The sequence below is a fragment of the Chrysochloris asiatica genome, unplaced genomic scaffold (genome assembly GCF_000296735.1).
Source record: "Chrysochloris asiatica unplaced genomic scaffold, ChrAsi1.0 scaffold00376, whole genome shotgun sequence".
Classification (NCBI taxonomy): domain Eukaryota; kingdom Metazoa; phylum Chordata; class Mammalia; order Afrosoricida; family Chrysochloridae; genus Chrysochloris; species Chrysochloris asiatica.
The window spans coordinates 886836-898604 of NW_006408894.1; the positions used below are offsets into that span (position 1 = coordinate 886836).

General features: G+C 43.7%; 1 protein-coding gene across 1 annotated transcript in view; it reads right to left on the minus strand.

Annotated features, from left to right (window-relative positions):
* WWTR1 (WW domain containing transcription regulator 1) overlaps window positions 1-7826 on the minus strand; it is a 193538-nt gene extending 185712 nt beyond the window's left edge. Inside the window, exon 1 of the mRNA XM_006876363.1 lies at window positions 7392-7826. Within this exon, the coding sequence (XP_006876425.1) occupies window positions 7392-7822 (431 nt within the window). The 5' untranslated portion in view covers window positions 7823-7826. The remainder of the gene's footprint in view (window positions 1-7391) is intronic.
* Window positions 7827-11769: the final 3943 nt, after the last annotated feature.

Here is an 11769-nt window from a genome sequence, read left to right on the forward strand (position 1 = left end):
AAGGAGCTCCGGTAGTGCAGTGGTTACAAGTCGGGCTCTACCAGCTGTTCCACAAAAGAAAGAAGAGGCTTTCTGCTCCTGTAAAGATTTACAGCCTTGGACACCCTACACAAGGTCGCTATGAGTTGGAACCTAACTCCATGGCACACCACCACCAGCACAATTATAAGGACAGTAAGAAGTCACTTAGCTCTGTTTCCTCTTAAACCACTTCACTATCATCAACAAGCCTTCAGCAATGTACCCAATACTGACATTAATTGGCTATATTGCGAGACTCCGTCACCCCACTCCTGTTCGTTGTAAAATGATACGGATTTCTATTTATTAATGGTGGAAATCTTGATGAGAATAAAATAAAAATAGGCACTGTGGGCACGATACCCATTTCTGTTTTGTTTTGTTTTTCATTTTCTCCATTTCTCCAGCAATGAGAGCTCCCAGCTGGATCACCTACACTAAAAATTCAGAAGTAAATTCTAATGCTCCATCCACCATTCCTGAATTATCTGGTCACTGAGGATACCTCATTTCCCTAATTACAGGGCTTAATTATGGGCACATAAATGGCATGAGGCATCATGGCATAAGGATAGGAGGAGCACGAGTTTTGGAATCACACAATTCTAAAGCCATCTCTGCCACTTACCTGTTTTGTGACCCTAGGCCATTACTGAAAATCATTGAGCCTGTTTCCTCAACAGTAAAATAAGATAATAATATGGACCTGTTCACAGGGTCACTGTGAGGGTTAAAAGAAAGAATATATATATGTGAAAACACCTAGGGTTATAAAAAAAAAAAAGTTTCCATACACATGTGTTCAGAACACACCCACAACTGGTCACAGTGCTGCCTCTCTGGGAGGAAGGTGGTGGCCCACTTTCTGAACTGTCTGGCACCAAGCAGGCAATCAGCAAATGTCAATTACCTTTCCTGCACATCTCTCTCCACATTCCATAACGGCCACCCCATACACGCAAACAACCCAATTAGTAGCTAAAGGCCACATTCTGAAAAAATAAAATGCATATTCTCCACAGAAGGGGCAGGGAGGGGTATCCTCCACTCAAGTCTCTAAAGTAAATGGGCATCTCATGGTGAGCATTCCTATGTGAATTTAAAAAAAAAGAAAAACACGAAAGATTGGTCCTATACCCCTATTTTAAATGTTTAGACCTTACTTTCAACTCCAGATCCAAGTTATACTTTTGAGCCTTGAGCCATAGGGTTCAAATCACCTTACCCTACTAGCAGAGACACTTGATATAGGCCAGGCATACAGTGTATGGATTTGTTGGGAGAGAAGGAAGAGGAGGCAAGAACTGACTTATTCTGAAAATCTATCATGTGTCAGATGGCTTTACCTGCCACTGAGTTGACCTCTGATTCCTGGAGTCCTCATGCACAGTGGGATCAGACCTTGTATTTCATAGGGTTTTAATTGGGTGATTTTGTAAAAACAAATTGCCAGATCTTTCTTTCTAGTCTGTCTTAATCTGGAAGCTGTTTAGCACCATACCAACACTCATGCCTCCACTGACAGACAAGTGGTTTGTGGTACATTGTGGTATGCTGGCTGGAAATCTAACCTGAATCTCTTGCTTGGAAGGCAATAATTCTACCTTTGAACTACCCTTTTACATATGCTACCACATCTAATCTTTCAACACATCCTAAGATACATATTACTATCCCCAAGTTACAGACAAGGATACTAAGACAACCGGCAGTACTTTGTTAAAGACAAAAGCTGCATTGTACGGACATCCAAAGGTAAGTAAGAAAAAACAAAACAAAACAAAAACAAGTCACAGTTCAGTTCTTTTTTAAGAACACAAATTTAGAACAACCTTTAAAATAAATATTTCCTTTTTTCAGATATAAAAGGATTTAAAATTTTTATCTCCTGCAAACCATTCTGTAAGAAGTTTCTCAAGGATGCACTCCAGCAGAATTCAGGCATAGACCTAAAAAGAAGAAAACAAGGGAAAAAGAACTAGCACTTTGAGTCACCAAGAGAGAAGTGAAGAGCATTTCTAGGCTGACAGCTCTGCTTTGGGTCTAGAGAGCAACTAAATCAAAATGAAGCAGAAAAATGAAGGAATCTGGGAGTGAGGGCTTAGGCAAAGGAGATTTCACAGACTACCTGGTACTGGAAACTTGGAAATTTCAGATCATAATAAAAGCTGTTGTTGTTATTAAGCACCATTGAATCAGTTCCAACTCACAGCAATGCTGTATAGGGTTTCCAAGGAGTGGCAGGGGAACTTGAACCAGAGACCTTGTGGTTCAAACTGACCTTGTGGTCCAGCGCATTAACCCACAGCATCACACCAGGACTCCATAATAAAGGTAAATAGTGCATAAAGACACACCAATTAGGAGTACCAATTAGAAAAAAAATAAAAAGTTTAAGAAATTCATGGCCCAAATATGAAATTATCAGATAATAGGAATTTAATCCAAACAACTGATGAAGAGTGAGAAACAGAGACTCCATTTGACTTTGGTAGCATAGTGGTTATGAGTCGGGCTGCTAACCTCAAGGTCAGCAGTTCAAAACTTCAAGCTATTCCACAGACGAAAGATGAGGCTTTCTGTTCCCGTAAAGATTTACCGCCTTGGAAACCCTGTACAGGGTCGCTATGAGTCGGAACCGACTCCACAGCACATAACCACTACCACCACCACTAAACAGACATTACTTTGATTGGCCCAGGTCCTGACAGTGAACCAAATACACAAGTCTAAAATCCAATCCGAGCTCACAAAACAAAGAATTTTACAGTTATAATAAGAACATAATTTTGCCTTTATGTTTTCAACTTTAAGAATCACTTATTAATAAAAAGGTTTTCTGGGTCAAGCACATATATAGGTTAAGAGTACAAAGCTTTGGCAATGTTATCACTGGTTTGAAAAGAATAAGTTGTCGAAAAGGTAATGAAATCACAAAACGGGGAATCAAGAAATACTGTCAAAAGTTGAATAAAAAAAGAAATAACACAACTGAACTCATAAACTAGCATACTTTGAAGAGGAAGAAGAAAACTAGCTTAGGAAACTAGATTCTCACTTCTATACCTGGAATTAAGAGTTAATAAGTCAAAAGTGGTTAAAAACAACAAAAATAACAAAATCTATTTGAGACCAAAAGATCAACAATTCTTCTAAGGCAAAGAGGAGAAGAAAAAGAGGACAGGGAAATTCGACCACTGGAAACAAAACAACTAGAACGCAATTAATTGATGAGAATGTTGACACAGCGAAATTTTAACTATAATGTCAATGAACAATTGGTACCTGTTACTGCTAGGTGCCATCAAGCCAGTTCCAAATCATAGCAACTCTATGTACAACAGAACAAAAAACTGCCTGATCTTGCACCATCTTCACAATGATTCTTGTTTGAGCCCATTTTGTAGACTGTGTCAATCCATTTATTCAAAGTCTTCATCATTTTCACTGACCCTCTGGCTTGACCAAGCATGATGTCCTTCTCTAGGAACAGGTCGTTCCTGATGATGTGTTGTTGTTAAGTGTCGTGGAGTCAGTTCCAACTCATAGCAACCCTGTACAGGGTTTCCGAGGCTGTAAATCTTTACGGGAGCAGAATGCCTCATCTTTCTCCTGTGGAGCAGCTGGTAGTTTCGAACTGCTGACCTTGAAGTTGGCAGCCCGACTCGTAGCCACTACACTACCAGAGCTTAGTTTGTATAGCTATTGACAAATGGGAACCTAACATGCTGTGTAAATTTTCATTGAAAACACAACATAATTTAAAAAAAAAAAGAGTTGTAAAACATACTACTTAGGGTTAAGGAGGTAACCATCTTAGAACTAAATATAAAAATTAATAAAAAATAAATTAAAAGGCTCCCTCTGTAGCCTTGAGGTAGTGAAGAAAACCATTGTTTTTAAACAAAAGTCCTTCTGTACTATTTGATTTTTTTACCAAGTGCATAGATCACTTTCACAAAAATAATTCACACATTTCAGAAAAGGCAATACATTAAAATGAATGCTAAAAATGGGAAATGACAGTCAAATGCTGTCTATAGTTGGAACTGTAGTTAAGAATAGAATCATTTTTATTTTTATTTACTGAACTGCTATTCAAGTGAGAGCTTTCTATAAGAATGCATGCAGGAAAGAGTAAAATTGGAAAAGATCTTCACAACTTTAATGAAGGCAACACATTTTGTTCTTTGTAATTCTCTATTTTACAGGTTAAATACAATCAACATATACTCCATTTATAATCCAAAATCTAAAAAAAAAAATGTAATGTGATCAATATTCTAAATAAGTATGTCATGTTGCTAAGCGCCCAGCACCCCATGAGCTTTAGAGGACAGGGGGATACTGCAGCATTTTCAGAAGTCACCTATTTTAACAATAGAACCAATGGAGGCGCTAGGTTGTTGCCAGTTTACAAAAGGTGTGAATGCCACAAAACATGTGAATGCTCAAGAAAGGTGCCCTTTGGGAGATACCATAAACGGATTACATCATATACTTAGGAACAATCTTACCCGAGAAAATGACAAAGCTTTTTAAAGCTTCTTAAATGTCCAGGCTTTGTTTCCCATAAAACTCATTGTTCAACTGGGGAGGTAAAGCGGAGATGAAGGTGGAGAAAGGGCAGAAAATTTCTCTGTAAGTAGGTAGCAAAAATATCAGAGGCCAAGTCCAGAGTTCACAATTAAATAACCACATGACTCCCAATGTCATATTGTCACCCTTATCAGGCCAGTTTTCTAGCAAAAAAAAAAAAAAAAATTGACCCTTGTCAATTCTAAAAGCCTTTGATTTCTGATTATAAAAACACTCAATTCCCAACAGAGTCTAGAATAGAGTTCACTTGTATTCATAGATGATGGTCAAAGTAACGAGTAGATTTCATGAAAATTAGAGTTAGTTGCCACCACTTTCTATGCTTCTACTTGATGCACCAAACTACACTGCCTTTTGAGACTTTGTAACAAAGTGAGATGGAAAACATTTACCTTATTCCATTTTTAAACAAGACTCTAAATGAAAATCAGAGAGCTCCTGGCACATGATGACTTAATTTTTTTCTCTTAGCTGTTGCTGTTAAGTGCCATCGAGTCATAGCGACCCTGTATAGGGTTTCCGAGGAGCAGCTAGTGAGCTTGAACCACCGACTTTGCAGTTCAAACAGCTTTGCAGTCTGGTGCATTAACTCACATCCAAAATTTCCAGGCATAGCATCAAATGAGACCAGCATATTATTTACATGTTTTTCAGCTATCATCTTCATTGACTATCCAAACTTAAATGAAGATGCACTATTTTTGGTTACAGGTATGGTTGTAGTGAGGGAATGGGTGTAGATGGATCATAGCAACTTTCTCTAAACCCAAGCCTAGTTTCCATTTTTGTTCTAGTTTCACATAGTTCTGAGCTACTCTAACCTTTCAAAACATACATATTTTGCTTTATTTTTGTTTAAGTTTTATGTTTTTCCTAACTTCCCTCTTTTACTCAGCCAGTCCAGCTCCTATTTCATATTACAAATAATCATAATAGCTATGCTGATCATATACCACACAATATCTCTGTGTGTATGTGTATGTGTGTGCCCATAAATACAGCTGAAAAATTATTTGGAACCAAAAAACTTTTGAACATTATTGGAATTTTCCCTTCTAATCTTAATGATTCCCAAGCTTATTTCTTAGAAAAGTCCCAATAAAATATTCAAAACTCCATGTAAGTAAGCTGAAACATGATGCATGCGACTTTGGCATTTTATATACTAGTGGCACACTGGTTAAAGTACTCAGCTGCTAATTGAAAAGTTGGAGGCTTGAACCCACCAACCATTCTGTGGTAGAAAGATTGTTGGCTTCCATAAATATTTAAAGCCTTGAAACTCATATGGGGCAGATCTATTTTGTCCTACAGAGTCACTATGAGTTTGGTTGTGGTTTGGATACTACAGTAAATAATGTCATCTTTTAGAATAACATTTCCACAAATACTATGTTATTATTAAGTCACAATATTTGACTTCAACCAACCATTTAGAAGTCAAAGCACACAGCATAATCCAAGCTACCACTGGATAACCTGCAGAAGACCAATGAAGAATAAGTGAAAAGCAAGTCTGTTTCAGGACAACTGCTTCTCTGAAACAAAATCAACAACTCCTCCTTACACAAGATGTCAACAGCTCTGGGACAGGAAAGGAATAAGAACTGGTCACCATTATGAGTCAAAGACTTGACTATAATAAACCACATCCATCACTGTGTTTTCCTTATTAGGGCCATTTCATAACAATCAGATATTAGTGTCAAATAAAAGTTTTGATATTTTTCAATAGAACATAACTTGTTAAGGTAACTTTGGAATTAAGGATATCTGCTAAAAAACAAAACAAAAACAAAAAAAACTAGGAACTCTAAAGTAAGTTCTTAGAGGAGAATGCCCCTTCTTGGCACAGAATGCCAGTGCTGGCAATCCTGAACCAAATCAGCACAACTTGCATGGAAACCTTTGAGTCTGACCCTCTATGACCTACCTCACTGTTACATTTCAAGTTCCAACTTGGTTTTTCCTAGGAAATGCAATTATTTTCCAGTATCGACAATTGTAGCAATCTCCTCTAGTGTTTAAGAACCGATTTTCCTACACAATTAATTTGAATCCAATGTAAAATTCACTATATGGAAAAAACTATTAACAATGAGCACAGAATAAAGGTGACAAAGCAGGCACCCAGATTTGATGGTATTTTAGGCTACCAAGTGCACCTAATTAAAACCCTGACCCAATTTCCACACAATTGATTCGTCCAGCCAACAACTACTTAACCACGCAGTTGCTAATTTCTTCACTGTGCTGTGTGGTCATTACGTCACCCAGATGTTAGTAGTACGCCTACCAGGTACAGTTCAATTTTCCTGCATTCTCTTCCCAAGAAACTAAACTGCGGGCCACCTACCCTGTCAAGAGTCTTTCTCCTAAATCTCAGGATTTAGGACTCTACTAAATCTCTCATTTCTCTTGATGTCACAGTCTAATAGGCCTGGCTCTGGGGTACCTGACCTCAGGCCAGGAGTTTATTTTATCCTCCAAATTCAGGAACAAGTCACCTACGAATGGCATGGAAATCCCCCAAAACCTTTTTTTTCCCTACATGTAGGAGTTGTCAAGTCTTGACTCTTTTGAGACTTCCAGGATTCTGGATGAATCTCACTGCTTCTGATCCCTTATAATTCCAACACCCAGCGATTCCCTCTATGCTCCCAGTTTTCCAGATCTTTGGGAAATGGAAGGACAAGCCCCTTCACGCACACACGCACAGGCGTGCACCCTGAGCCACAGAGACTCGGTAGACCCTCGCCAGGCTGACTTACTTGAGAAAGTACCTCTGGCCAGTGGTCGTGAAGGTCATCTCCCAGCCCGGGGGCAGCGGCAGCTCGTCGGTCACGTCATAGGACTGCTGGCGGAGGTGCGCATGCTGCTGCGCCGGGCTGCCCGTGGCGCCCGCACTCGTGCCCAGCTGCAGGGACGCGGGCGACGAGTGAGAACGGACGTGCTGGGCACCGCCTGCCAGTCGGGGTCCCGGGTGGCTGCCAGAGGAGTCGGTACTCGACTGGCGTGAGTGCGAGCCCGAGTCAGGCTCCTTGAAGAAGGACTCCGGCAGGATCTTCTTCCGCCACGAGCTGGGCTTGGGGTTCCTGGCGGAATCGAAGAGGGTTTCGAGGTCCGTGTCCAGGTCCTGCGTGACGTGGATCACTTGCTGCCCGGGCGGCGGGAGTGGAGGGGGCCCGGAGACCGGATTCATCTTCTGCAAACAAGAAGGAAGGTTAGAGATCAGCCTTTGGTTTAAAGTCGAGGAGGGGACGAAGAATAGTAAAGAAAAAGAGATAGATAAGTGTCCGCTTCGGGATCGCAGACACTCAGCAGTCCTACCAGCAGGATGGGGGAGGGGGGTCCCTCCTTGCCTGGAGAATTATGCAACTTTCTAGAAGCAAAGAAGTTCTGGGCCGGGGGAGGGGAGTGGTAGCCACGCAGGACATTGCTGAACTGCTGGTGGCAGAGGAAAGGTCGCAGCTTTCTAGGACAGGCAGGCTCCCAAAGAAGTCTCAGCCCAAGCCAGCTCCCAAGACGCCGCAACTCCGGAAGCCCGAGGAGCCCTAGAGTCGGGCGGGCGAGTGGGCGCGTTCCAGCGGGTACTACCTGGGCGCGCGGCGGCAGCCGTCCAGCCTGAGCTCGCCGTCTGGCCTGGGTCACTCGGGTGTGAACCGAGCTAGCGAAGCTGGAGCTGGGGCCCGGCTGGCAAATCCCCACCCAACTCGGTGCCTGGCCGCCGAGGGACTTCGGTTCTCACATCCCCCGAACCGGCCTCAAATACTCGCACTCGGCGAGATGGAGACCGACAAGAAGCAGACAGCTCGCGCCCGCCGCGGCTCCCGGACTGTCCCATAAACAAAGTTTGGAGCAAATTCCCACCCCCAGGAAAGAGGCGGGTCCGAAAGTTGAGCTGTTGAATTATGCATGACCTCGGAGTCCTGAGTCGGCCTGCCCCCCGCTCGCCCCTCCTCCTCCTACCCCGGCTCCAGAAACCCTGGGCGTGATGGGTACTTCGCAGGGTAAGAGGAGACGGGTGCCCCCCACCCACTCCTCCCGACCGGGCGGACCGTTCCCGCGGAGCTCTGGATATGCATTCCTTTGAGTTTACCACGGACTTGGGGCGGGATCAAAGGGAAAGTGGCCCAAGCCTGTTTAATCAAGGGGTTGTGGACCGAAACCAAGACTCGGGTCGGCGAAGGGTACGAGGGTGAGGGGCCCAGACTGAAGAAGGGAGAGTCCTCCGTGCCGCGCCCTCCCCGCGAGCCGGGTGCCAAAGTCCTGGCACCCGAAGCGCGGCAAAGACCCGCGGTTCTGCTTGAGGGCGGGCTCGGGTGCGCCCCTGCTCCGGGAGCCACCAAGGCCGGCCTTTCCACGGGAGGCTGCTTAGCACTTGTGACCATATTTGGTGTGGCGAGGAGGCATCTCGGCTGCTTGGTTTTCAATTGTCTACTCCAGCGCAGACGGTGCCGGTTACTGGAATTGCTGCTTCGCCGATGGGTGGGCTGTAAACAAACGACCTTCACACTATTCCTCAATGCTTAGTTTCTTCTCCTGGGTGTCCGAGGCCACTAAGGATTAAGGAGAAACCGAATCAAAGCTGGGTGCTGGTAGCGGAGTGAGATCGCGGGCCCCTCCCCCGCGCCCTCTGAGTTGGTGGTGGGAAGATTGGAATGTCCCTGACGCCCTCCGGAGAGCCTTGTGCCGGGATGGAACCCGAGCAGGTGGCTGGGAGGGAGAGGGTGCGCCAGTGACCCGGAAAAAGCCAACCCACCCCCACCGACTGGATTGGCGCGAGGGGTGGAGACCCTAAACTAGGGGGAGGAAGTTAAGCCTGGCCAGACAGCTGCGGGAAGTGGGAGGTGACCCTGTCCTCCAGAGCAGCTCAATTACTACTCCCCCTTGTCTTCTTTGAGGAGAATGGGAAAGTGACTTCCAAGGTAAATTGCGCTCCATAATCCCTACAACCCACTCCATTTGATTCAGATAGAACTTTTCAGATAGACTTTTAAATAAACCAAGTAAGGCAGTATATGTGAAGCACTGTGAACAACACACAGCCAGATTACTACTTAAGTGTTTGTTACATAAAGTTGTTCAGGTATTGTGTACATCAACTTTATTATAAGGGTGAAATTAAGTCAAAATCTCGAGTTGCCTTGAAAGATTTTAGGGGAAGAGGAGGGCTCCCATTGCTTTTCTTTTGAAAAGAAAGGAGATTTTAGAAGCCTCTTGCTGAATAGTTGCATTCTGATTACAACCCAAACTAGAACAATGTCCACCAAAGGGAGTCCCTCTCCCATTATTTGTTCTTGGGAAGTATACTTTGATTGCTGACTCTTTACAGACTGGAAAACACCAGGACTGCCTTAGAGACAGACACTGCCATGGACCACTTCTAAGGGTAAACCGTCATGACTCCTTTCAGGAGCCCTAGAACCCCATGTTTTCCATACAGTGCATCCTCTGTCCCTGGTTGGCAGAGGGAAGTGGCATGCTACCACAAATCACTCCTTGAGAAGTAGTATCTGCAAACCACAGTTGCAACAGCGGGGAATAGAGGAAGGGAGTCCTGGTGTGGTGCTGTGGGTTCATGCACAAAGCTGTTTGAACTGCAAGATTGGCAGTTCAAGATCACCAGCTGCTCCTCGGAAATACAGGGTCGCTATGGGCGGAACTGACTCGATAGCACTTAACGACAACAGCAATTGGACTTCTGGAGTCCTGGTGTGGCACTGTGGATTAATGCGCTGCACTGCAGTTATTTTAAACCTCAAAGTCAGCGGTTCGAGCTCACCAACTATTCCTTAAAAATCCCATACAGAGTCGCTGTGGGTCAGAACTGACCCATGGCGCTTAACAACAACAGCGATCGAACTTCTGGTGTGGTGCTGTAGGATCAGCACTGGATTGAGAACCACAAAACAGTTCAAACCCACTAGCTGTTCTTCAGAAACCTGAGTTGCTTTGAGTTGGAAGTGACTAGATAGCACTTAACAACTGCAACTGGAGTCCAGAATCATGGTATGGCACTGTAGAATAAGCACTGGACTGCAAAATCGGTTTGACCCACAAGGTTGGCAATTCAAACTCACCAGCCACTTTTTGGAAACCCTATATAGGGTTGCTATGAGTAGGAACCAGATCAACAGCAATTAACAACAATTGGAGTCCTGGTATAGTACCGTTAAGACATTTTAGACTGCTAACTGCAACTGCTAATTGCAAGGCTGGAGGTTCATACATTCCTCGGAAACCCTTTACAGTGTGCTATGAGTAGGAACCAACTTGACAGCACTTTAATAACAACAACAGTTAAAAAGCAGCAAGGCTGGTTTGATTAAAGGATGGAAACTGAGTCCAGCTCTGCTATAGAAAGGTCCTCACCCCTGAAGTAAGCTTCTGCTTTGTGAAGAAGCCAATTGCCAGAAAAGCATACTGAGGGAGCCAGGAGACTAATCAGTGGGCAAGAATCAGGGTTGAGATTGGATGGGCAAGACTGCAGTCTTCATTCCTTGCCAGACTTCAAGAAATAGATAATGAAGGACAGAGAAATAGATACCAGAAAGTAAATTGTAATGATTACAGAATAATTCAAAAGGGAATCTAGTTTCCAAATATAGCTTGTTGTTATCCTAGCCCTTCCAACAATAACTTCTGATTACCATGTACACTTTGTATGCATCAGACATTGTCCATTAAAGACAGCATAGCGTCTTGGGTAAAATAGTGTCTGTGGTGCAAAATAACTGTGTCACCTCAGGCAAGGTGGTGCTTGTTGTTAAGTGCCATTGAGTCAGTTCCTACCCATAGCGACCCTGTAGGGTTTCTGTGGAGCAGCTGGTGAGCTTGAACCACCAACCTTGTGGTTCAAACCACCTTGTCAGTCCAGCACATTTACCCATAGCACCATACCAGGACTCCTCAGGCACGATACTCAGACTCTATTCCTGAGTTCTACTTTGCAAATTAGGGGCTGCAGTGCACTTTTATTTGGCCTTTCTAACCATGGTCTTGTAACTCTCAAAGAATGGCTGGGTAAGACCAAACAAATAAGGTGCTTGTGGCCCACCCAGGGGATTGGGCAGTTTGCTGATAATGCAAATAAGGTGCATTGCACCATTGTGGATGTGGTGAATGCAAATATGGAACCCTAACCAG